Here is a 27,980-nt window from a genome sequence, read left to right as displayed (position 1 = left end):
AATAAAAGTGGGATAATGGTAAAGACAAATGGCTAACAGTCTTAAGAAAAGAGCTGGGAGGTCATCAGAGGGGTAGCACTTATGCACGTCTCAGCAGGGTCCAAGAGAGAGCCAAAGTAGGTACAACCCCAGCTACTGGTGCTCCTGAGGACTATGGAGACACAAGATTCTACAGTCATGGCAGATGGATCTGGAGTTCAGTGCCATGTCAGTGGGCCCTATTTTGTAATTTGTGTTCCTGAATGTGATAGAGTTGGACTCAGATGTGACCTTTTTACACATGCTTCTTCTGTCACTTTTACTGAACCTGTGGTTGATGCTGGGGTTGCTGTATACTAAGGAGACTTGAATCTCTGAACTGGCCATTTGCCAGCTGGGCCCTGAGCCTCAGCAGAGTTGCAACTCCTACTCTGCAGTTCATTGGACTTACCCAGGTGAGCCATCAGGGGGGTGAAGATGGTCAACCACCACACCACAGAACCAAGAGTGCCTACAACTGCAAGCAGGAGAATCGCATCCATCAACCATGTGGGATCTAAGCCCCCTCCCGATTTAGAGGTAGAGTGGACATCACCATCCCAGGGTCCACATGATGGAGGAATAAAATATGGATTAGGGTAGACTTACTGGTATTCTACTATAGAACTATTATGACTCTAGAAATTGAAGAAATTGTATCATTGATGTGGAGACAGTGGCAACAGTAGTTGCTGAGGGCAGGAAGAGGGAAGAAGGGATGTGATATGGGGGCATTTTTGGGACTTGGAGTTGACCTCAATGATATTTAAGGACAGATGCTGGACATTATATATTCTGCCATCACCCACTGAATGTACTGGGGGAGAGTGTAAACTACAATGTAAACTATAATCCATGCGGTGCAGCAGTGCTCTAAAATGTATTCGCCAAATGCAATGAATGTGCCACAATGATGAAAGAGGTTGTTGATGTGGGAGGAGTGGGGTGGGTCGGGTGTAGGGTATATGGAAACCTCTAACAATTTTTAATGTAACATTTTTTGTGGTCTATGTATCTTTAAAAAAAGGCAATTAAATAAAAAATTTTCAAAAAATAAATAAATAAAAAGAATGCTAAGACCCTAGATAAACACACATGAAGCAACCTTACTGAAGGAAGCCCTTCCTATTCCAATGGACTCAGAGCATTAAGAAAATACAGACTCATTTTCCAGCTTTCAGGCTCTAAGTTTGTTTTATTCCATTCAAAGAATCATAGAATCACAAAATTTTAACATTGTAAACGGGTCATAGAAATTATCTAGTCCCACATTCTCATTTTATACATAAGGAAACTGAGGTCATTCTTTTTATGTGTAGCCAGCCAAAATTAAAAGTTTGTCAGCTCAATACTTCTACTTATTTATTTAGGCTTCTAAGATATCTGTTAATGTTAATGAAACTCCATTTCAAAAGTCACAGAAACATCTATTACATATAACTGTACGAATTAAAACTTATCATGCCCTTCTATAATGCTAACACTATTGAAGTTAAACTTCTGAGTTTTAGAATCTCTAACTTGCGCTAAGTGAGCAGTGATAGTTCCAGAAATCAGCTGGACTGTAAATGTCTTTAAAGCAAAGGCTATATATCTTGCCCGGCTTCATATACCTAGCAACTAGCAGAGTACTTAGCACACAGTAGGTTTTTTTTAATGTGTTGGTTGGTTGAGTGAATAAATGATCACTCAAATAATAGTACAACAAAGTAAATGCAAAGAAAATTGAACCATGAAAATCTCTCCTCGGCTTGTTTACAGGATGGGTTAGTTGAGTTTTGGGGTGTTTAATTTTTTATTGCAAATATAAGTACTTGGCTTCACAGTGGTTTGTCAACACAGGATTTTAACCTGAAGTTCTCAGCAGAACAGACACTACCCTTAGAGTTATCTATTCTTTATTCTCTAAAAGTGTATTGGGAATAGTCCAAAGCATTATGATTGTAAGAAAACCTGCCATTAACTGAAGACATTTCTAACCTGCATAACCACCTATACATACCTCCTTCCATTTCTACTTTAATTTAAGCTTATTTTACCACAAAACCACATGATCATTTAGGCTAAGTGCTGCTGTTTGGAATCCAAACACACAAAGACTCTACTTTCCAAGATGCTCCCAGGCTTTCCTCAATTTTCTTAGTTTGAATGAAGCTATAGAAACTTGAACATCTTACCATCAAGAAGCTCCACGTAACAGTACACATCATAAGTTTCAAGAGGGGAACGGAATCCGTAGGTCCTGACTCCTTCCTTCCCCATCATATCTCCGTAACAACCTACCCGAGGTGTCCGGATGGGGTATCTGAGGAAATAAAAGGATAGTAAGTGGCATTATCCTCTCACTTCCAATGAATGAAGTAAAGCCTATATCCCCCAGATCTCTCACCTAACGGTCTGATCAGACAGCCAGCCGGCATCGCACTGCTCAAATCCATCTTCATAGGCGGCAAAGAGCTGCTCTGGGCTTGCTATGACTGCCCCATTATCCAAACAAACCTTCTGTGCCATCTCAAAAGTAAGAGTGTACCTGCTGGTCGCAGCCCGATAGTGAAATACAACCCCTGCAAAGACAGCAGCAAGCAATTAGGGCCATGTTCATATCTCTCCCCATATTGTGCAAAACTTCTCATTTGGGGCAATGTATCAAATTAATTGGTAACATGCTCATAACATCATGCAATTCTTTATGTTTACATTGTGCAGCCCTTATTTATTCAACAAAGCCAGCATAAATGCAAAATCAGTTTCATGAGAGATGCTCCAAAATCGCCTCTCACCCAGGGGTCCCGCTGTACTCTCTTAGAAAGCTTCCTAGTCAGGAATTCTATCAACATGTAAACAATCCAAGAAAGGTATTAAGTTACTAAATTGCCAGTAGTTGTGGATTGTTGTCCTAAACACAAGGAGGCCTTCATGATGGGAGCACTGAGCACCAAAAGGGAGTAAGGTGCTGCATAAGATACAAAGAATTGAAGGGGCTACACATCAGCTTCTCATACTTCATGAATTTGCCCACAGCGAGTTCAGTAGAAGTGCATAAAATATTCACCCTTTTCATGAAAACATTAACAGCACTACCTCAACAAGAAAATATCAAAATATTTACTTCCAGAGACAATATGCTGGAGTGGAAAACACACTGAACTCTATGTATATATATGAGTCAGGAGGCACGTTCCAAGCCTGACTTTGCTCCTTAATTACATACAAGTCAACCTCTCTGAGTCTTAATTCACTACTCGACAAAGTGGAACTAATATAGCTTATGTTATTTGATTGATGAGAAGGTCAAATTAGAATATGCAAAAAATGTTGGGTAGGCTATTATGGACTACCCAAAAGTTTATCATATTCACTACTTGACAGGATAATTTAGGGTCTTTACTATGACAGATAAAATGTATGATATTTTCCCCACAGAAGGACTGAAATAAAGTTTTTCAGATGCCCTTGGGCTTAAGCCAGACCTCCTAGGTACTTGTTTCAAAAAACATCACTGTGCTGTACTCTAGGGGCTGCCTAAACTAGTGGTTCTTGAACTATGCTCCAGGGCTCAAGGAATTGACAAAGGAGTGAGGGAAGTGAAACCGAGGGTGTGGAGCTTTAGGTTCTCTACTCCCATTCAACAAGAGCATCTCCATTTTAGTTGGAGTGAAAATATGTGACGCACTTCTACAAGCCTGCAAAGTGATTCACACTACTGTGCCTGGGAAACTAGTTCTTACAAATGAGATTTTATTAATAGTCACATCATTTGTTTAAGACTACTTTTTTGTTACTTGGAATGAATTGTGATTTCCAAAATATCTTTTCCTCTCCTCTTATTCCTAGTAATTTCCTAGGGCTGACAACAATCTATCGCCCCCACAGTTTGACTTCTAGCGATAAGAGAGTCTCCTATATGTCCATCCCTTGATTATCTCTTTCCTTCAGGACAGGTGTGTGCCAGAAAAGTAACTATGGGGGAATGGGTTAGCCAGATCATAGATAAACACCTGTGATCAGTGTCAACAGAAAAAGACCTGCTCAGGTAACAGGTAGATGCACTGACTACCAACATTCATTTCCCCATTTCTGATCTTTCATGCCTCAAATAAAAGCCCTTGCAAAAAATTCATCATACGGCTTTCAGAAAAATTTTACCTTATAGAACCTCTCTAAAATTGTCAGGAAATGAATATGCTCCTGTCTGGTACGTATGAGGGATAGGCTATATTGATCTTTAATTACCAAATAGTATTATTGGTAATCAAAATTTTCCATGTGTGCAGATGATTACCAGTAGGGGAAAAAAGGTGTCTCCACAACCAAGGCAGGCAACATCAATATGCACAAGTATCTGCAATTGCTGGAAAAATTTGAAGTCCCTATGGGGCTAAGGAGATTAAGTGGGGGATTTTCAATGTTTGAGGGGCAAAGGCAAATCTATTGTTAATTCTTCAATGGTGAAAAATTGTAAGAAGTTGTTAAACCCCTCTTGGGATTTTAAAAAGGTGAAAGATCATAGAAGAACAATCTTACATTTAATGATAAAAAGGTTAGAAGAGGCCGGGGTATTTTGTGGATGCCTCTGCAACATAAAAATAGATTTTTTGATGAGAGCAATCCAATCTTAATATAAAAGGATGTTCAGAAAGTTAATTTATTGCATATGAAAATCAAAGTATTTCCTTTTGGCTACACAAGAAAGGATTTTAATAAATCCCTTTGTATGTATTTCTGAAAGGTAAATATTTTATAAGAAAATGGAGGGTCGGAAGAAAATCTGTCCCATCATGTCTGGGTATTTGATTTTTGCTTAATAACTTGCCAAAACAGTATGCTTCCAAGAGCTAAGGCATTATGTGTGTGCCCAATTAAAGCAATTTTTCTTTGCTTTGTCTCCTACCTTCAATTCAAATGACATATAAAACCACTACTGAAAGAGGGGTAAAACTAAAATGTCTCATTGCAAGGCTTAATGAATAACAACTAGTATATTAGTGTTTTAAAACATTTCACTCAGTTCATATTCTGATCAAATTCAAACGCATACTGAATACTGACTTTTTAAGACACTGTACTTAATAAGAACCTAATTTTTTCAAGATAGGTCCAGATAGAATTTATATTTCTTAAAAGCAAACAAAGATTTTAATATTAAGAGAATGAGGGGGGGAAAGGAGAAAAAAGAAGTTGATGTATGTTTGTGTAAAATTTGAAACAAAACGAAGATTAAAACTGAGGAGTAATCATTGAAAGGTCTTGACACTGAATGAGGGTGAACACCATAATGATTATTGAATTGATTATTGTATTGGAATTTGTTATTTCCAATACACTCTCCTACACTTTACTTATTTAATGAATGATGTTACTGTGCAAAAAATCATTTGCTTTGACCCCCAGAAAGAATAAAAGTTCAGTTCTGGTGAAAGACATGAATGGGTGTGTTGATTAATGTTTTTCCTTCTTGTCCAAGCCCTGACTGATACAGTGCTCTTTTCAATGTACTTCGGAACCAGGTATATTATATTATCTTCTTACAGATTCCTAAAGCCTTACCATCCACCGCCAACGACACGGTGTCCTGAGTGTCTTCAATTCCGAACATGACGTCACAGCGGTAGAGGCCCGCGTCACTAGCTCGCAGCTTGACCACAGTGAGGGAGGCATCGCCCACGTCCTCGGGGTGCATAGGCACGGAAATTCTCCCTTTGTAGCCCTGACTAATCTTGATATTCCCATTTTGGGCCACCAGAACAGTAGTCTCCTTTAAGTCTTTTCCATTTTTGTCCACTTCAATCTTAGACCATTTAATTCGGAGAAATTCACTGGTGGTATTGTAACTGGGTGGTAACGTTGGCATGGTTGAAAAATGACAAGGTAAGTTGACTTTTCCAGAGAGGGAACCCTTAACAGGTGGACTTTTTTCCACTTTAACTAGAGGAAAGAGAAAACACCACATTAAGAGTCTTGAAAAAACCAAATTGAGTACATCAAGTTTGTGAATGGGCAAGAAACTTTTATTCTGATTCGGTTGATAACTCCAATATGTGAAATAATTAGAAAGATTTCATATACAGAGAACAGAATAACATTTCAATAATGCTTTATAACAAAAACAGGGATCAATAATGTTTATTTTTATACATTGAATTTAAAGTATTTGTAACTTAGTGCTTAATATCAACACAACAAATGGTAAAATAAGGCAAGTATTAATAAAAGAAAGCAACCAAGGGCAGACTGAGATCCACAGTGCAGGTTTGGGAACAAGTTGAGGAAGAGCTGTTGAAAGGTGACGATTATGTGTATCAGAAGATGAAGAATGTTTGTTAAGATAACTGCCACTTAGAGGTGATGAAAATAAAATTCAAAGAGGAGAGTTAGAATGGTTTTAAAAAGTTACTCCAGTGGATTGGAGCAGGGGGAAGACTACACTTGAATGACCCTCTTTAGTCCTGTGTTTGATCCACAGGGTTTCATCATAATGACAAATCCAGCCTCAGTCACTTTGCTATGAAACGTTGCTTCTCGATTATCTCCTAAGAGGAAAGTTGGCTACTGCTTTAAAAATATTTAGCTGTAGAATTTCCTGTGTAAGCCCTTGAACTTTTAGTGATCAGGAATACAATGTCTACAATTCAGCACCATCACATGCAAAAGAAAATCTTGCATTCTACAGTAATGCATTTCTCCTCCCCCTGGGACCTGCTAATCAGACTAGAAAATGTACTGGCAATAACAATAGAAGTTGTTGTTAATGCACAAGCAAATCCATTTCATGATAAAATGGTCAAAAATAAGAGCCCCTAGGTGGAAGAAAATAATGATTTTTAATTTATAGAATCATATGTATTTAACACAATGTGAGCTACTGGTCAAAACTATTGGCAACATACACCAAAAATGATATAGTTTTCAATGTAGCCCCATGGATCCAGCTGCAGATGAGTCATTTTGAAAATTGCAGGAAGATAGTATGCAGATATTATGTTCTTTAAGAAAAAGTAATATACTCCATTGCTAAACATTGAAATTTAACTTCAAAAAAGACTATTCTATAAATCTTTGATGCAAATAAATCTAAAATAATTAATATGATATCCTATATAGCATTTTTATGATAGAAATCACTCATGTTAAATTTATAATGGTCATTGTATTTTAAAAATCATTTTATTAATCTATATATAACTTGTCCAAAAGATGGTTTGAGGCACTTATTAGCAAGAGTAAATAAAAATAAAATTATGTGTGCTGTTCATTAGCTGTACTAAGTTATCTTTAAAATGTTACTGAGATTATTAGCATTCTGGAATAATACAAAAGGGAAATAATTCCATTTTAAAAATAATTTAATTGTGGTAAATTATTTGTAACATAAAAGTAATTTTAACCATTTTAAGTAGATGATTCTTTGACACTAAATATATTGACAATATTGGGCAATTTTCACCACTATCTACTTCCAGACTATTTTCATCATCCCAAACCAAAACGCATACTCATGTAGCAATAATTTCCCACTTTCCCCTTACCCCACCCCTCATAAACACTATTCTCCTTTCTGTCTTAATGAATTTGCTTATTCTAAGTATTTTAGATAAGCAAAATCACACAATATTGTCCTTTTGTGTCTGGTTTATTTCATTCAACATGATATCTTCAAGATTCGTCCATATAATAGCATGTACCAGCACTTCATCACTTCATTTTGTGGCTGAATAATATTTCTTAGTATGGCTATACCACATCTTGTTTATCCATCCATCTTTTGATGGACACTTGGGTTGCTTGTATCTTTTGGCTGTTGTGAAAAATGCTGGAACAGTGTACAAATATCTGCCTAAGTCCCTGCTTTCAACTCTTTTGGTTATACACTTAACAGTGGAATTGCTAATTCTATGTTTACCTTTCTGAGGAACTGCCAAACCATTTTCCACAGTGGTTGCACCATGTTACATCCCCACCAACAATGTACAAGGTTTCCAATTTCTCTGTATCCTCTCCAATACTTATTTTCCATTTTTAAAACAATAGCCATTCTAATGGGGGAACTGTTATCTCATTATAGTTTAATCTCAGAGTGAAATTGGTCCGTTCCCTTAGTAAGAATTCTCTACTGAGAGGTAGTGACACTCAAGCTCCCAGCTGGTGGGTGACAGAACTTAAGCCAGAACACTTGCCTCCCTAAGCCTAATTGAGGAATCTCTTAGCTTTGGTATTTACTGAGTTCTTCCTTTACTCATAAATTAAGGCTCTTAAGAAGTCAGTCTTGGTTTCTTTTCAGAGTCTAGATCATTCTTATTTCTACATTTGTTTAATACTATCTAAACAGAAACCTTTGAATAATTTCATGATATTTTTAATAGATCCATAAAGTCCATAGGTGACTTCCTGAGAGTGACCCCTACTTGTTTCATAATCCTTTAATTTGGACCCAACTAAGAAGATGATGACAGCACAAAGATACCTTAAAGTTTTTTGCCAAGAATAGGAGTCATGGGAAGGGGAGGTGGTAAGGATTCTGTAATGTATAAATCACCTAATTTACATTCATCATATGCTCTATGAATCTCTTCATTTTCCTTCCTGAAGAATTATTTAGATGATTTTTTTACCAGAAATAAAAGTTTTGCTTTCTTTATGGAGAATAAAGACCTTTACCATACACTTCAATTATGGTAGAAAGTATGAGACTATCATTTCCTTTAAAATGAGTTAAAGATAAATGACTTCTGATTCCTTGATATGTATTACTAGATCATAGTTCTTTTCACAATTTTAGATGTATAGGGGCAGACATGAAATTCTTCCTAATCTATCCAATATGGAGATTTCTGAAAGTGAGGACATTGCTAAATAATTGTGCTGTAAAGAAAAGTTACAACTGAATAAAATGATGTCAAAAAAAGTAAATTCCCCAAGGGCTATTTATTATTCTGGAGGTTTATAGGTATAAGAATATTAAAAGCTTTGGTTGTATATAAATGTATATTCATGTAGAATCCAGTCTTAACAATGAGATTAACAAAAAGTTGTGTGGTCAATTCTTTTGTGTATTAAATCTTGGGTCTTAATGGACTGGGACACAAGAATTAAGTTCACCAAATCTAAATATTTTAAGAAAGAAACTTAGTAGTTCAGAGTATAATGTTTATAAACCATGTGTGTTAAAAAAAAAAAAAAAAAAAAACTTCTACCTGCAGAAACTTGTTTGAAACTTTGACAATGCAAGTAAAAAAAATGAATCCTGACACAAAGCTCACTGTTTTCACCAAATGTTTCGTGATCTAAACAGATACATAAGGGAGAAAAAGCTAAGTAATGAATTATCCTTCATACTCTGTCAGTAAATTCTGCCAAATAAGGATCATGTAAATTCCATCTGCACAATTTGTCCAAACACACACAGACTTTGGCTAAATAAATGTCAGATTGAAAATATGGAAATTCCTCACTCTCTCAAGTGATAAATATTACTTCCTCATTCATTCATTTCCTCATGACTGTACATGATTCCACTTCTACAAATAACTATGTCAATCCTAGAAAATCATTGGTTGGGCCAATCATAAACTAATATAATTACTATTAAAGAAAGAGCTCTTCTTTTGTTAGCATAAAACCAAAATTCAGTATATACAATGTGTTCATTAATTTTAGTCATTGATCTCCTGAGTGCTTTGGAATAAAAAAAGAAAACTCTAAAATAGAAGAACTTGCACTGATGTGACAAGTTACTGCTGTGTATCCCACTACGAACTTTGGAAATCTGTTTCATGTAATCATGTTAATCATGTCTCATATGTTAATCACGAGATTAACTTTTTGCTAATCTCATTGTTAAGACTGGATTCTACGTGAATATATATTTATATACAATCAAAGCTTTTAATATTCTTATACCTATAAACCTCCAGAATAATAAATAGCCTTTGGGGTTCAACTTTCACATAAACTTCTCCTGAAATTAACCCAAAACAAATAAAAAATTGCATCTCTTGATAGTAATCACAGATTTACAAAGAACTTTATTCTTGGATTTAAGTAGTGATTAAGAGCATAGCCTATGGAGCCCAACTGCCAGAATTCAACTCCAGGCTCCAGGACTCACTTGCTCTATGATCTTGCATATTAGCTATGCCTCCAAACTCCTGATGCTATTCTTTCCTCATCTGTAAAATAGGGATAATAAAATCAGCTGCCTCATCAGAGATAATATTACATACATTAATTAGGGAATACACTTACATAGTACTCAACATTTTAAGCAATTTTTACTACTTTTAAATACTGTCACGGAGCTACCCCATAAGTGTCTGGTGTACTGCTTTTGTTGCGTTGTTTTTCCACTGCTTTTGTTGAGTTGTTTCCTACATTTAAGTGGAGAATCTAAACTTCGTTTTAAGTGGAGAGATGTCTGCCTCATGCTGGGAGATTCTCACCCTACTTCCTCTGTAATTAATTACCTTTCCTTTACTGTCCACCAAACCAACCCGCCATTTCCATATCTCCTTTCTATGGCCTCCCTCTTCACTGGGTGCTATTATCTTCCCTCTCCAACTTCATTTAACTTCCTGAAACTTAGAAGAAGACAGTTTCTGGGCTTTTAACAAATCAGTGGAGCCTAGACTCTGATAGTCATTTAGGCCATTTACTGCAGCATTCATTCAGTTATTTATTCAGTTATTCATTCAATGCATAAAATGCTGAAGTGCTGACAGTGTGTCAGGTACTCTACTAGAAGATGAAGGATGGGTCCTCCTGCAGCTCACAATCTATTTGAGAAGAAAATCAAGGATTAATTTGTCACAAGCAAGTGATAAGTGCTGTGATAGCTGTAACAACACAAGGAACAATGGGAGAGCAAAAGGCCTTCTCAATTGGCTGGAAAGGGGCTTGGATAGAGATGGATCCATCCCAGGAGTCAGCTCATCCTGGATGCCTCTCTTGCCCTCACCACACCACATTTCAGTCATTAGTGGATTCTGAATCCTCCACCGCCACATATCCAATCACTTCTTTCCACCTCCACTGCCACCACCTAATACAAGCTATCCTATTTCACGCATAAGCTACCACAATAACCCTCTAAATGATCTTCCTGCTGACACACTTGCTATCCTATAATCAATTATGTACAGAGCAGGCAGAATAAAAATTTTAAAGCATTCATCCTTTTGTGTCATTCACCTGCTGAAACCCTCCAGTACTTCCGATTACACTTGGAATAAAATCTAAAGTCATTTCTGAAGACTTCGATGCTCTACATAGACAAGAAGTATAAGATGATGGGTTGAGAGCATAGACTGTTAAGACTGTTTGGGTTCTTCTCCCAGCTCTGCTACTTACCAGCTGCGTGACTTTTAGCAAGTTACTTAGCGTTTCTGTTCCTGAGTACGTGAGTTTCCTGTGCATAATACATGGGTAATGGATGATTAAATGAGTTGATATAGAGCCCATAAAACAGTTCCTGGCTCACGGAAAGTCCTACCCAAATGATAGGCATTTTTATTTATATGAACTTGTCTCTATCTTTCTGTCCATATATCCTACTTGCCCTTTGGTCACAACTCTCCACCTACAGTGACTTTCTGTTGCTCAGATACTACATTTCTTCCTAATTTAAGGCCAGATTATGGCTGACTGGCTCCTCCTTATCATCTTTCATGTATCAGTTTAAATGTTACTTGCTCAAAGAGACCTTTGCTAAGCATCTTAGCTAAAGTATTACCTCCCCTCAACCCAAGCCATTTTCTATGCTATCACTCTGCTTAAGTTTTATCAATCTGAAAGTATTGTTCACCTGTTTATTTGCTTATTCCTGTCTCATTTTAACTAAAAGATTACATTTAATGAAAGCTTGCACAGTGTATGACATGTATACTGTTTTATCTCTAGTCACCCAGAATAATGCCCAGAACATGAGAGGTACCCCAAAAATGTCATCAATGGGTGGGTAAAAGGATGATTGGATGGATGGATGGATGGATGGATGGATGGATAGATGGATGGATGGGCAGCTAGATGGAAGACACTTGAACTTAAGTCTTGAAGAATAACTTCAAGTTGGAACTGTGGAAAACAAGAAAAGGGAGTGCCATGCAGAAGGAATTACATGTCAAAAACTCAGGAAGCAGGAATACCAGTGAATGGAATTCCAAATTATTTTAAAGAGGCTGATACACAGGGGGAATATGAAGAAGAGATGGAAGCTGAGTCTAGAGAGGGTAAAGAAGTAGAAGCCATATCTCTAAAACTCAGTGTAGTAGCTTTCTTCAAGTTCCTTGACATATCTCCTTGAATATATTAAATAATAAATTTAGAATTGTAGAATCCTCATTAGATGGACATAAAATTTAAATCTGTGGAATATAGTACATGAATATCTGTCCAATTATAATAAAAAAAATAAAAAGGGAAATAAGGGTAAACTTTCATCTTTCATCTTTTTCTTTATCTTCTTGCCTCTTTTAAAACGGTATCCTCTTGAGTGTTTAATAATCTTTCTTTTTTTATAGGAAAGTTTTTGAGAAGTAGAACTGAAGAAGATGGATTTTTAAAGTGTTCACAGTATCAGATAAGAGCCTTTGCCCATGGTCTGAAAGTAACTTGGGAAGTAACTGATAGCTCATTTGCTTCTTTTGTACCCTGTTCATTATTTTGGTTTTATTGATTGATTGATTTAAAACCACTGTTTTCAGCCTAATATTTCTAGCTGTAATATTCTCAATGATTCTATATTACCATTCCATCACCCAGTACTCAAATTTTGATTCCAAATTACACCAAAGAAATTGTTACTACACTCACCTTTATGTAGTGCATGCGTTACTATTAAGGTAGAGAACATCCATAAGATGCCTTTTATATTTATCAACATCTTGTCCTAGAAATGAAGAAGAATGCAAAGTAAATCATAAGCATTCAGGTTTTTGGTAGACCACAAACTACATGCTTTGCATTGTATGTATTAAGAATACAAAAAAGCAGCTCCTCTTGTATTGTAAAAACAGAGGGGAATTTGTAATAGGAGAAGTTGTCCCAACACTTTAACTATTAGTTTGAATATCACCAAATGCAATATTTACCAAAATAATTCCAGAATTCAATTTGGGGACAAATGTCAATTTGTGACAAACACAGATGAGTAAGCCTTAGGAAAAACAATACTAACTACAGCCTAAGAAATAGCAGCTAGGAGCTGGGGCAAAGAGGGAGGGGTGAACACAAAGTCTCTTTGGAAACAGGAAGCTGGTCATGAATGGAGTAAGAGAATATGAGGAAGCAATAGAGAGAAATGCTGAAAGGAAAGAAATTGAATCAAATGGGAGATGGGAAAGAACATGTTGAGGGTTCATGCACATGGCATAAAACAGAGAATGAGGACTTTAGCAGGTTTTTTAGAACTCAGACTTGATTTAGTTTCTAAGTGGCTGAACAAACAAAATAAACAAAAAAAGCTGACAATTACAAAAGCTACCGTGCTTTCCATGAGATTTTAAAGCAGTTCCAACAGTTCTAAATTCTCAAGAGTAACGAATAAAAGAAAACATTCTGTCAAAAAACCCTGCCCTGGCTTTGCCATTAACTTATCCTTTGACCTTGGGCAAGCAAAGCATTTAACAATCTAGGTCTCATTATAATCCCTTCCAGCTTGAATTTCTATGAAGCTATGATTATGGGGAGGACAAGTACCTGTGTTGAGGATCATCTAGAATTCAAAGACCCACCCTCAGAAAATCTGCAGATGATTTGGTTTCCACAGTTATTCCTACTCAGTTATATTTAGTCTATTCTATAACAACCATTGTTGGTTGACTACCCAAGAGCCATTTCTCTTTCTCCTTCTTAACAAAACTCTGATCCCATTCCAGTGTGAGTCTTACTTCACACTTTAAAGAAACCCAGGTCCAACAGCAGCCCAAGGTGGATTATTCTGATTATACTAAACCAATTAGAGAGGTCACATTTGATTCACTTCCGATTACGTGATGCAATTTTGGCAAATGAGATGTAAGGGATCTCTGCTGGGGTGGGGGAAAGGTTCCTGGGAAAGATCCATCAATCTTAATAAGACAGAAAGGAAGAGATGGTTTCCTTTTATATCTATATTTCATCCATTACTATATAGGATAACCTTTGTGGATGAAGCTGAGAGAGAATCCAGAGAAAAGGTCTTAAATCCTAAGGAGTTAGACCTACCTTTGTATTTTATTTTATGTGAGACAATAAATTCCTTATTGCTTAGACTCCAATCAGGGCTTTTTGTTACTTGCAGCTGCATGCATCCTAAGTGACACAAAGTATAGTTGATGCTCTAAGTAATTTCCTCACACCTTCCTTAGAAAATGTCTAATTCTACATCATATAGGCAACCTACATTGAAAAGAAATGCTGTAGGAATCCAAGTCAAATCTGTGCCCAAGTTCAAATTTTTTTAGCTCATGACAGCTATTCCTTTTTCCTTAATATTGTCTGCATTTGATTTCTATATATTTAGAAATAAGATATTGCAATCTCTCTAAAATTCTTCTATTCTAGATGTTTCCTAAAGGGCATTTATAAAGCTACTACATTATATATTTCATGGTTTTCATCTCTCAGCCATTTGACAACTCACAATGAAAATCACAGAGTTGATAACCCCACATTAACCTTGATAATTATGTTTATTTTCTATCAAATAGTTATTGGGATATGCTAATAGACTTTGTTAAATGCTAATAAGGAAACACCATATATTTCCACCATTTCTGGATTTCTATAAGATATTACTATAGGCGGGAAAGACACACCTATATCTAAAGGAAATATTAAAATATTTCAGGGGAAAATAAAATATTAAAATATTTCAGGGGAAAATAAAGTATCAATTTCACAGACTCTCTAATGTTTCCAAAGTTTGGATTGTTTCATAAAATGCTGTTTAAGGAAATTCATTCTCAAGTATTAACTGAATCCAGACAAGAAACATTTATTTTAATTATAAATAATAATTTCCTATATTCCTTCAAGAAAAATTGCCCTCAGCTTTTTTTTTCAGAAACATTTAGAAGCATAATGTTAAATGTCTGGGCTCTGTTGTCAAACAGTCCCAAATTCAAATTCTGCACTCACCAATTTACACTCCACTAACATTCTGGTTAAGTTCCTAACTCAGTCTAAACCTTATTTTCTGTAGCTATTTAATAGTGAAAATTAGTATTTCTTATTGGTGATATTGTAAGAACTAGTAAAATAATGTATATAAAATGCAACTCAGATATTGTGTTCAACACTCAATATTTATTATTAAAGTGACATACAGAATTTCTGCAGGTTTTCTCTTCCTGGTTTTATATCACTAATAATAAAAAGGAAAGTATTTTTAAATTTTAATATTTTAAAATATTTCTAAATTTGAAGCTCTACTATGGTGGTAGCAGTGTACAACTTTATTCTTGTAATAAATTGTCAAACAGTAGTTTGCTATGTACTTTGAAATCATTATCTATGAACATATTTTATCTCCTTTGTAGAACAGTAGGCTTCTGGATGGCAAAGTTGGTATCTTGTTCAATTTAATAAATCTTACAATATTTCTAGAGTGTCAGGTTCAGAGTAGACCTTGAGCAATGTTTGCAAGCCAAATGAAAGACAATGCCTCCATTCTATCCAAAAACACACTTTGAAACATAAGTGCTATGATGGTTAGACTAATGTGTCAAAATTGGCCAGGTAACTGTGCCCAGTTGTTTGGTCAAGAAAGCACTAGGCTAAATGTAATACAAGAACATTTATGGACTTTAGTCACCAGTGACTTTACTGCATAGGTAACTGATTACATCTACATCAATCAGGGAGATTGCGCTCAGCAAGAAGTGAGGCTTTATCCAATCAGTTGAATGCCTTAAAAGGGGAAGTGAGTTCAGCATTCAGAGAGAATTTCCCAGCTTGTCTTTGGACAGCCAACTTCTCCTGGAAACTCATCAAGGACGTCACTGGACTTTCATCAGAGCCCTTGGTTTGCAGCCGGCCTGCAGAACCTGGACTTATGCATCCCCATGGGCACAGGAGAGACTCATAAAATTGCACACAATTGACAGATATCTCCTGTTGATTCTGTTTCCCTAGAGAACCCTGACTAATACAACTGCCAACAATCTTTGTGTACATGCTCAGGTAGGCTACTTAACACTTGAAACACATTTGAATCAATCCAGTTGAATATTTGCCATGACTTAATAATATCTGATGCTTGTCAATATCTGGTTTCTCATAGCACCAGGAGGAAGTGTCTTTTGAACCAGGAATCTGGTTTTCTGTATCCTAGCTTCCTATCCAAGACAGATACTCAAATGTCTAATTTTTGTGTGCCATACTCCATCCCTATAATAGTGCCTCTTTTTTTGAAGGATGTGAAATGGTCCTTCATCTATGTAAGTATATAACAAGTATATTCATCAGAGTCCCTTGGACTAGGCTAGGGAAGAAAGCCAGTGCATTAAAAATAGAAAGAAGAGCAAGATGACAGAGTAAGATGCTTCAAGGCATCATCTCCACAACGAAAGCATTGGACATTGTCATGGTGGGTGGAGATCCACACAAGAACAAAAAGAATATCAAATTCCCATCCTGGGGAGTTCTGCTCCATTCTCTGGTGGTACAGCAAGAATCCGCAAGTGTAGACCATTGCAATAGGCCCTTGATATTGATGATTGTACTTATGAACCCATTCTTGTGGAACTGAAACTTAGCCTAGTATTATATATTACCTAAGAGTTACTTCCTAAGGCCCTCCTTGTTGCTCAAATATGACTTGTCTGTAAGCCAAACTCATCATATAAACACACTACCTTCCCCTCAGCATGGGACATGACTCTCAGGGATAAGCCTCCTAGCACCAAGGCATTATTACCAAGCACCAACTAGCAATACATCTGGAAAAGGACCTTGACCAAAAGGAGAAAATGGTAAATGCAAATGACTTTTTATGGTTAAGCAATTTCAGAGTGAGTCAGGAGGTCATTCCAGAGGTTGCACTTATGCAAGTCTCAGCAGGATCTCATTGATTGCCACAATAAACAGTGTCTCAAATAGCTGAGCTCCTGAGGGCTCTAGAGATACCCAGAAACTATAATCAGGATAGACAGCTCAAGAGTTTGGCACCCTATCAGTGGGCCTTACTTTGGTATAATATTTATGCTTCCCAGTGTGACAGAGTTAGACTCATTCTGGTTTCCCTACACCTGGTGGGTTCCTTCTATATGAACCTTTAGTTATTACTATACTTGATAAATGTATGTCCAAGAGTCTCAAATCTCTGGCCCTTCCTTGTGCCAAGTGGGCCCTGAAACTCAACAAAGTTGCAACACCTACTCTCCAGTACATTGGACTCACTCAGGACAACTAACAAAGAGATGATGAAGGACAATGACCATCCCAAGGAACAGAGATTCTGTAACTGCAAGACAGTCCCATCCATATGCCCCATGGGATCTAAGCCCCCTCTCAATTAGAGGCAGAGTGGGCATCACCATCCTAGAATCCTCAGTATTAAGGAATGAATGATGGGCTAGAGTAGACTTACTGTTATTCTACTACAGACTTATTGTGATTCTAGCAGTGGAAGAACTGTTTTCATTGATGTGAAGGTAGTGGCGACTGGAGGTTCTGAGGGGAGAAAGAGGGAAAAATAGGTGTGATATAGTAGCATTTTGGGGACACTGGAATTGTCCAGCATGATGTTGCAGTGACAGATACAGGCCATTATATATTTTGTCATAACTTACAGTACTGTGCAGGATAAAGTATAAACTATAATGTAAGCTATAACCCATGGTTAGTGGCAATGCTTCAATATATGTTCACCAATAAAGGATGTTGTTAAATGTGGAAAAGTGTGGGATGGGTAGGAAGGTAGGAAGTGGGGCAGATGGGAATCCCCTATATTTTTATGTAATATTTATCTGAAGTATCTTTAAAAATATTTTTAAATGTAATAAAAAAGGGAAAAGGTATATGAACACAGAGCGATTATCAATAAGACATGGGAATTTTAAAAGGAGAAAAAAAACAGACCTGAAAACAGTAAAAGAAAAACAAATCCCTTGAGGGATTCAATAGTAGATTGGAGCTGGCAGAAGAAAGAACCAGAGAACTTAAAGATAACATAATTGAAATCATTCAGTCTAAGAAGCAGAAAGAAGAAAGAATGAAAAAAGTATATAGAATATGGGGAACCTGTGGGATGCTATCAAATATACAAATATATGCATTGTGGGAAACCCAAAAGGAGAAAAAAGAGATATAACGGAGAGAATCATCAAAGAAAAAATGGCTGAAAGCTCCCCAGTTCTAATGACAGACATGAATTATACACATCCAAAATGCTCAACAAACTCCAAACATTAAACCCAAATAGACACATGCCATGCATGTTATAATCCAACTGTTGAATACCAAGGATAAAGAGAGAATTATGAAAGTCACAAGAAAGAAGCAACATGTCACATACAAGGGAACCTCAATAAACTTAAGTGCCAAGAAATAAATGGCAAATGTGGCAAAATAATAAAATGGTGAATCTAGGTATCCGGGGGTGGGAGTAGGGGAAGAGTTGCTGGGGTATGTTGGAATTCTATGTATGGAGTTTGTATTATTTTTGCAACTGTTCTATAAGTTTGAAAGTAATTTAAAATAAAATGTTTTAAAAATTACAAAGGAGAGATCAGTTGTGTGTTAAAACATTTGTATAAGTTACATACATATACCCAAACCCAACGTTTAAAATTTGGAGTTCACACTAAATCCCAGATCCCTCATGTCTCTTGACAAATTAGAAGACCTAGCCACACTTGGTCCATATCCCAGCTTTGTCATCAGCACTAAACAAGCAGCAGCTTATTTAGCTCTGTGGGCGCTAGGCCATCACTGCCCTCCACTTAACCTCCCATCCTTTTTGACTCTATGCCCTATTATCTCCTGAGCTTGCAACCCTTGAATTAAAGGATGGTAATGTCTCTCTCCAGTTAATATCTGAGAGTGCTTTTACTGACCTAGATTGTCTAAGAATTACAGTTTCATCACCTTTTCCTCAAACTTCGTGGACACTCATTCTACTTCCTTAATTTTCTTATGGCTATGTCCATGGCCTGAGTTGTCAGGACACGCTATTTGCCATTAGCATTGATCTTACTAAATGGGAAACTTTCCGAAGCCTCTTTCTTTCTTTTTAGCACTATTCCCCCATTCCAACCCCCATTTCTACTCCTCTGCTCTTCCATGGTTATCTTGTAAGCATAGTCTGTTAGTGATAACAAGTCTGGCTCCATGGAAAGACGTGGGAGACATGAGAACCAGTGCCTATATTTAGCCCTCTACTCTAGTGTGGTCAATGAGAAAAGGAGAAAGTCATTGAACAATCAAGGTACAGCTGACCGAGACTGTTTAATTGCGGAAGAGACACAGAGACAAGGTCAATAGAGTGCTGAACTGCGAAATGACTGCAGAGGACAAGGGCCATGCCAGGGATGGGCTGCCTCAGACAAAGAGAGAGCCAAGGTTTTATTAAACAGATATTTAGTATTCTTCCCTTGATCTTGGGGAAGCCCAGCTGAGCAAGGGGTGACTTAAGGACACAAACACAGTAGTTTTGTTTTCCATTCTGCTAATTAGTTACCCTAGACAACCAATTGTCTAGGATACCTCAGCCACAAACGGGATGTAATGAACACTGCCTGCCTATCATATTGCTTCTGGGTTCTTTCTCACAAGGAGTAATTGCTGTAATGAAGAGAGAAATCTCATGGTTTAGACATGAAATATCATGAATTTACTTCATATGAGTAATGGCCCCAAATGAATTTATCACCAGTCAGCAATTGGATTCTTGAAGTTGGCCTTGGTGAAGCTTTTTCACATCACCCTTAGCACTGCTCTGTCCTCTGCTTGGAGAACTCCTGCTCATCCTTGCTCATTACCTAAAAAAACACACTGCACTCTCCATTCCCTTTACCCTGCTCTATTTTCATCACAGCATATATCACCATTATGTGTGTGTGTGTGTGAGAGTGTATTTGGTTTGCTTTTCTCCACCAAAATACAAGCTCCAAAAGAACAGAGTCTTTGAAATTTTATTCAAAGCTGTATCCGCAGCGTCCAGGTACTTAGTAAATATCTGTTGAATGAATGAATATAATGATACATGGCTTTATGCATGAATTCTTTTAAAAAAGAGTATATGGCACTTTTTACATAATTTGATGAATATTATACATACTATTCACTTAAGATACAATATAGCTTGGAAAATGTTTCAAATCAGCAAGTATACTTTTGTGACAATGTTTTATTCAACAGCTGCATATTTTCCCATTACATGAATATACCATCTTTTTATTAACTAATTCCCAACTCATGAACCTTCCCACTGAATTCCCATGTCCACTTAAGTCTATTTCTGGACTTGGTCTTTCATTCAATGAAACTAGACCCATTCATAAAAATCATGCACTACCTGACATTTAATAGATTTAGTAGGAAATACATGGTTTGGTAATGCTGTTTTTGTTAATGTTATAGAATTAGATCAATATGAGTGCCACAAACATATTCATACCCCCTTATTCATATAGTTTTTCAATGATTAAAGCCCTTTCACAGGTTTTACCCTCTGATCTTAATAACCATATATCCATTTAAAATTAAATTTGGAAACTAAAGGTACAGAAGGTGGGTCTTAACCTGGTCTTTTCAGTTGGTGAGTGCAATTCAAACTTTATGATTCCAAGTCTAATGCTTATTCCACTATGCTACAGTTAATATCTAATTCAGTAATTTAATAATAAAATATTTTACCATATTATATGTGTTTATTATAAACTATGTAATCTTTTTTTCATTTTTACAGACATATACACCTCTAAAATTCCTTAGAAGAATGAAGTAGGTTGTATATAGATTAAAAAGTAGGTGTCAATTTAGACGTAAATATGCATTTTTACCATTTTATTAACAAAAGATCTATCCTGAAGAATTTCAGGAAACATAAGTAACATAACTGACAAACATATTAAACATATTAAACAAAGATCCTCTGCACTGAAATATAACACCTCTGGTACAATCAGGAGTAGCAGCTATGCAGTGTCTAAAAACCCAGGATAGGGAAATGGACTTGGCCCAGTGGTTAGGGCGTCTGTCTACCACATGGGAGGTCCACAGTTCAAACCCCGGGCCTCCTTGACCGGTGTGGAGCTGGCCCATGCGCAGTGCTGATGCACGCAAGGAGTGCCCCCCCCCCACGCAGGGGTGTCCCCCGAGTAGGGGAGCCCCACGCGCAAGGAGTACACCCGTAAGGAGAGCCGCCCAGCGCGAAAGAAAGTGCAGCCTGCCCAGGAATGGCGCCGCCCACACTTCCCGTGCTTGCTGACGACAACAGAAGCGGACAAAGAAACAAGACGCAGCAAATAGACACAGAGAACAGACAACCGGGGGAAGGGGGGAATTAAATAAATAAATAAATCTTTAAAAATAAAAATAAAAAAAAATAAAAACCCAGGATACATATGATATTATATATAATACATACACACACACACATATACATATACATATAATGTATCAACTCTAGCCTCCAAGAGGAAACTGGCAAAAATTCACTGATGTGATTAGCCAATGCCTTTATTTCTACTCCCACCTATTCTCATTCCAAATCAGAGAAAGCACAGGTTTTGTGTTTTCTGCTCAAGTACAGACCTATGCAATAATCAGTGTGTTTCTTCAGACCAGAGCTGGTAACCTCCAACAATGTATGTTGTCAGTCCTAAACGGTTTCTCTAGGGGAGAGGTTAAACAATAGCCTACTAGGATCATTCATTCTTTTCCTCAAAAAAACCATGTGTCTTGAGAAGTTCTGCTCTGTCACAGGGCAATATCGCATTTTAAATGTAGTGTCTAGGGATCTTTGTTTATAAACAAGGTCCACTACAATGTTTAAACTTGACTAAGAAAGGCGAGTGGGCTATATTATATGACTATGAGAGTCAGTATTGGTTAATACTTGTTCTCTAAAAGGCTCTGATGCTCAATTAGTGAACAACCATTAACCACAAGGGACTTTGCATAATAATGTGAGAAAAGAGAATAATGGGTATATCTCTAACATTAATTAATCAGGCCTTGAGTTAGCTTTTTCGGTCCTTTCCAAACAAAGTTAGATTGTTTACAAGTTTGCAGATACTGGTATCAGAGTATGAGGACAGAGAGAAAAACTAAGAGGAACCGATAAAAATATAAAAATCTTGGGAAGTTCTTACCAAACTTCATTTTCGAAAAGCGGGAAACACAACTCTGGGAGAACTTTTAATTAAAAAAAAAAATTTTTTTTTAGCTACCAAGAAAAAAAGTTTGAATTCTTGCGTAAGCCCTAAGCAATTGTCTTAAACCCCATCCCTGTTCCCAGCACCCACAAGATTGAGAACTGTGGACTTCCTGCTGGAGGAAGTAATTGCTCAATCACTTTGGAATCCCCTGGAACCTTTTGCAGGGCCCGCATATGCAATTGTAAAATCTCCCTTTCTTTACTTAGAGCTCAGAACCAGTCATCAGACTCTTAGAACCTTACTCTTTAATCTACTACTTATTTTCAAATTACATTTTCCCCAATTGGGAACATATTTTATCTCAGAAAACGAATTGTTGCTTCCATGGGTGCCTTCATTTTTTTTTTTTATTAAATTCAGAACATCTATTTTAGGACTTCACATGAATATGTTCACGATGGGTTTGATACAATGGCTAAGCTATACTAGAAAATAACTTGGGTAACAGCTTTTAGAAGGAGAGAAAAAGGGATAATGGATCAATCAGATAACAGAATTTGAGGAGATCAAAGAGTTCACTGAAACTCTGCTTTTCAAAAATAAAGCTAAGAAGTAGGAGAAATGCCACGACCCCCCAGGCCACTCGTGGGGAGTGCTCAGCTCCCACTATTGGCCGGGTGTGTGCTAAGCCTCCTGATGCACAGGGACCTCAGAGTTAATACCCGGAGCCTTCATTTTTGCCCTCCTGGAAATCTATCGGTTCTGTCCAATGGCAATCATTGGCCAATCCTAAACGAACTCTTTATGACAGTCTGGAACCTGATTAGTCCTGTATTTGACTAAAAACCGTCTTTTGTCTGACTTGAATATATTTTAAAAGTTAATATATGCAGCACGGGGTAAACCCGTCTTCTATTTCTGCCCAAAAAGAGTTTGCTTGGAGTAAAGCTTTACCTTCCCCTGCTGAAAGGTAAAAACTCTATACTCTTCGTACCACCGCCAAGCAGCAAGAAAAAATCTTAACACACCATTTTCCCCCAGTGCTTTTTAGCGCCGCCTGGAGAGGTCTGGAGAGGTGCTGGGTGTGCCTCAGCAGCAGCCAGCCGGCTCTGGTGGCTTAGGGGGCGGGCGGGGAGGGCTCGCCCCGCCCGGGTCCCGGGGATAAAGCCCCGCCTCCACTGGGTAGGAGGGCGGGGGCCCCGGGGGCCCCTCAGCCCCCCTCAGCCCCCCAACCGCGCGGACTGGTAGCGCCGCGGGACCACTGTCTCGGACCCAGGAAGTCACACCCGTCTAGGGCGGGGAGGTGAAGCCCTAGCCCACGTGGTGGCGGCTGGAGACCAGGGCGCTGCAGGGAGCTCCCAGGCGAACTGAGCGGGTGGGGAAGCGACCCAGCCCCCCGCCCTCTAGGTGGGGCTGGACCTTCTCGGCTGATCTATTTCCTCCCCCACCTTTCCATCCTGGCTCGCCGCTGCGGACGCGTTTGTGACCGCTAAAGGGATTAGAAGAATATCCTAAAAGGAGCCCTGAAATTCAGACTAAACCTCGAAACGAACCGTACTGGTCCGCGCCGGCCTGGCTGAGTGCCTCCGCCCCCATCTCCGTGCTTTTCTTCTTCACTGTCCCTTCTTTGTACCTCTCTTTCCCTTCTCTTTTTCCTCCCGGCGTCCGCCTTCTTTCCAGTATCTACGTCCTACGTTTGCCCTAAAATTGAGCAAGGTTAATGTGTGGATTGGGGACCCTACTTTGCAGAGTCCTGGGACGGAGCTCTGGCTTTGGATTCACACGGTCTTAGGCCTTAGTAAAATTGCAAGAGAAAGACATTTTCTATTATCTTTCTTAAAGAAGACGCTCAAGATTGTATACACGGGGAAGCCCCACGAAACTCGGATCCGCCCCTGGCCCTGTGTGTTGGCCCACCGAACTGCAGCCTCCGCCCAGAGCGCTGCGGAAATCCCAGCGGACTCAGGAGAAGACACCTTTGCACTTCGCGTAGATAAGGTCCCTTTCGGGTTCTCTAGATTTACTTTGCAGATTCGAGAAGTGCAAAACAAAAAACGGAAAGGGAAACTAGGGTCCCTTCATCCTAGATCCTAAGGTTGTGAAAGGGACTCGCCCGGTTTGGAGGGCTCGTTCTTTTCTCTCCCCTTCTGGGATTTCTCCAGTAGGGGGCGCCCACACCCGTCATAAAACTCCATATTCCTAGACATCTGGTTCTGCAAGCCCGAAGCTAGGAACCAGCGGCAGATCCGAAGAGGCTACCACCTCCCTTCCTTCTCCCCTCCCAGCCTGCCTCCGCGGACAGGGAAGACAGGGATTTCACACCAGCCATTCATTCGTCAGCAGTGGGGGAGGGGAGGCAGGCGTGAGAGAGTCGGAGCTGAGGCTGGGAGAGGGGAAGAGAGGCAGAGAAGATGGAGACAGAGTGAGAGACAAAGAGAGATGGCGAGACTGCCTTTCTGCCTGCGGGCGTGTGCGCGGCAGGGCAGCTCTCCAGTAGCCGCGTGGATTTCTCCATCTCGCAGCATCTTTCAGGGACATGCAGGACTTGCCCTGGGTCCGACAGCAGATAATTTGGGCTGTGATACTATTCCCCCCCCCTCCGCTGCCTAACACATTGATCTCTCCACGCCTAGGGACTCAGAGAGCGAGCCGGGACAACCCGGATGCTCCTGGTCCGCATGCACTAGGAATCTGGCTCTGCACCGCCTTCGCCTTCGCCTTCGCCTTCGCCTCCGCAGGGCGGGGGGAGACTCGCCTGCCCAGGGCGTCCCCGTCCCCCCACTCCCCCCCACCCAGGCTCCTGGCACACGATCTCGAAGGCCGCTGGACCCGCCAGCGAAGTTGCTCAACTAGGGTAGAGAGCTGGGAGGGGTGGAGGGAAGGTTAGGAAACAGGACTGCTGCTGCCGAGGAGAGAGGGCTGTTTCCAGAAACCCCCTGTCTCGGGTCCCCGAGCCACCTTTGTCTGGAGAGCGTTCTGGGAGCTGGTTTGCTTGCTGAGACGGGAGCGACAGCCCCATTTCGCTGTTCAGAGTGAGAAAAATTCTTGCACATCTCAGCTAACATTCGGGGCATGCAAGCTTTTCCCGCCGAGGCACCTCCCAGACCTCCGCGGCGCTCCAACAACCCCACCCCCATCCCCAACTCCTTCCCTGCTAGTGGCTGCGCACCGCGCGGGACAAAAGAACCAGGGGCACCGGAGAGAGCCGTGACAGACCCCAACTCTCCAGAGACGCCCCTGCACTGCCCCCGGCCGCACCTCCCCCAAGACTGCCTGCGGGCTGAAGAGGCCACGTCCGCGCAGGTCCCGAACTGCTGGGGCTCCGAGTGGTACTGTCAGGGTCTGCCCCAGGATGGCTTTCCAGGAACGTCGGGTCGGGCACTGACCACACACCAGCGGCCAGGACTCCAGGTGGCCTGCGCCTAGGCGGCTTCAGAGACTCGTCTGAGCGCAAATCTCGGGAGTCCCCATTCAAACTTTTGCCTTGAGCAGGTTAACAAAAACAATTAAGGTGCCGGGGGTCCCTGCCTCCTCTCCACTTCAACATCCCAGGACTTTTCTAAGGTTTCTCTGTAATTCTCTTCCTTCCCTTTCCCCAATTCCGTTAGTCCTTCTACCCTCACCCCACCCCCGGCTTCTTTTGTCTGACTCTTTCAGCACCACGGTCCCACTGTATTCTCTCCAAGTGGCCTTTTGAAAGTTACCTGCATTTTTAAACGCACATTTTCTTAACTTAAGCCTTACAGTTAGTTCTCTTTGCCTCATATAAAGCTTTCTATCAATTACAGTGTACTTTTTTTCCAAGCTCGATTTTTTTTTTTCTGTTTTTCTTTTAAAAAGGGAACAAAAGAAACGTGATTACCTTGAAAGGCGACTTATTGCAGAGTTTGGGGGCAAAAAATCACTGCAGCGCTGCGCGAATAGGCTCGGCGTTGCCGGGGCGGGTCACATAGGAAGCGCGGTGGCCTGGGGAAAGGTGCGGAGGGTGCGGGACCGTGCTGGAGGATGCGGGAGGATGCGGAGCTGGCCGCAGATCCCGGTCCCAGCGCCTGTCCACAGCACCCAGTGCTCGCGGCTGCTGCGCCCGCCTGCCCGTAGTTCTTCCCCAGAAAGGCTCGGGACAGCTCGCCTGCAAGTTCAAATGCGGGTTGTGACACCCATCATCATTATATCACTGTACCGTCAGCGCCGAGGAGGAGACTCGGCGAGGAGGAGGAGGAGGAAGAGGAGGAGGGTTCGTCCACAGGCTCCTGAAGCGCTCGGCAGCTTCAGCCACTCTTAAGAGCCTAGGCTCGGAAAGCAGGCGGAGGGGCGGAAAAGCAGCTCCCCTCGCCTGCGGTACGGACCGCCTGCCTCCTCCCCAGGCACTCCCACCTCTACGAGTTTCTTCCTGACAAGAAGTACCAATCGGCTTGGGGACAGCAGCGCTCCCCATTCAGCGACTCACTCACATCGCTCTGTGAGCGCGGAAACCGCTGCCCTCCCACACCTCCCCACCCCCACATCCCCGCCCCCCGCACTGCCAGATCAGGGTGAGGGGAAAGGAGCCCCCAGGCTCTTCTGGGGCAAGCTCTTAGACTATTGAGTGCGGTCAGTTCTTCTCGAGAGTAAACTGAAACTCTAGTATCAGCAAAGCACTTGGTTCCAGCATGTTTATAAGGTCACTGAGTTTGCCTGTCCCATCCACGGGAAGTGTCAGGCTCGCTGCTTCTGCCAACCTGAAAGGGACACCAAGAAACCGAGATCCCTCCGAGATGGTGGGGAGAGAGTGTAGAAATTCCCCACAGCCCTCCCCCGGAACTGCGCAATGGGGAGCCCGTGTCATCTGGCAGTCTACAAAGACCCTGGTAATAAAGGACAGGACAGGAAATTCCCCCCAGGCAAAGCCCTTGTCGGGTTCAAAGAAGACCCTCCTCCCCCGCCACATACCTACATCTATCCACAGGAGTCTAGATGCTGCTTTCCCCTCAGTCTTTTCAGAGTCCTGCATGCCAGAATATAGCATAAATTTACCCAGAAACAGAGACTTCTTGGGTTTATCATTTACCTGCGTTGTCAGAAAATGAGGCCATAATCTTTCAGTGTCTTTATGTGATTTTTGTTATTCAGCCAGGCTCACCCCACTGTGTAAACAACAACAGCACATGGAAGACTCCTCTGCATTGTGTTACAAAAGTTTTCCAATAGGACCTTACAGAGCAAAGGGTCAACCAGTTGACACAAAGGATTGCTGCTCCTTAGAAAAGAGCGACTTTGAATTTTCCTTTTCTTTGAAGTCAAGTATGAGTTTTTACAGTGGGAACAAAGTAAGTCTAAGGTACATATCTAAACACTGGGGATATGGGAGTGGACAGCAGACAAACACTTCTTTCCACAAAAATATGGAAGTATCCTCAAAATTCTTCTCTCCGAAGGTTCTCCTTAGATAATTATATCAAATACAGTACCTCAACACAGAGGCAGTTAAAGGAGAAAGTCAATTTTCACTCTGAATTTCTTTAATGATGTTGGTTTCAGTTCATACTTGAAAGGTTTTGAGATGCTTCTTTTGCAGATTTCTTTGGCAACCTGTATTCTTTCTGCGTGATCATAAGTTTTAAATGGTAAACACATAGAAGGTATGTCAAGAGATCTCCAGTGTGTCTTTCATTTGTGCTTTCTTAC

At 40.0% G+C, this 27,980-nt stretch overlaps 1 protein-coding gene across 1 annotated transcript in view; it reads right to left on the bottom strand.

Annotated features, from left to right (window-relative positions):
• The window catches only part of VCAN (versican), a 122,133-nt gene extending 95,358 nt beyond the window's left edge, over nt 1-26,775 (bottom strand). Inside the window, exons 1-5 of the mRNA XM_058275658.2 lie at nt 26,179-26,775; nt 12,823-12,898; nt 5,566-5,943; nt 2,408-2,582; nt 2,196-2,323 (exon numbers count right to left, since the gene is read on the bottom strand). Coding sequence (XP_058131641.1) covers nt 2,196-2,323; nt 2,408-2,582; nt 5,566-5,943; nt 12,823-12,892 — 751 coding nt within the window. The 5' untranslated portion in view covers nt 12,893-12,898; nt 26,179-26,775. The remainder of the gene's footprint in view (nt 1-2,195; nt 2,324-2,407; nt 2,583-5,565; nt 5,944-12,822; nt 12,899-26,178) is intronic.
• Between the last annotated feature and the right edge of the window lie 1,205 nt (nt 26,776-27,980).

This window comes from Dasypus novemcinctus, chromosome 2 (genome assembly GCF_030445035.2).
Source record: "Dasypus novemcinctus isolate mDasNov1 chromosome 2, mDasNov1.1.hap2, whole genome shotgun sequence".
Classification (NCBI taxonomy): Eukaryota; Metazoa; Chordata; class Mammalia; order Cingulata; family Dasypodidae; genus Dasypus; species Dasypus novemcinctus.
The sequence above is the reverse complement of the archived record's forward strand: the minus strand, read 5'-3'. Positions and strand labels throughout refer to the sequence as shown.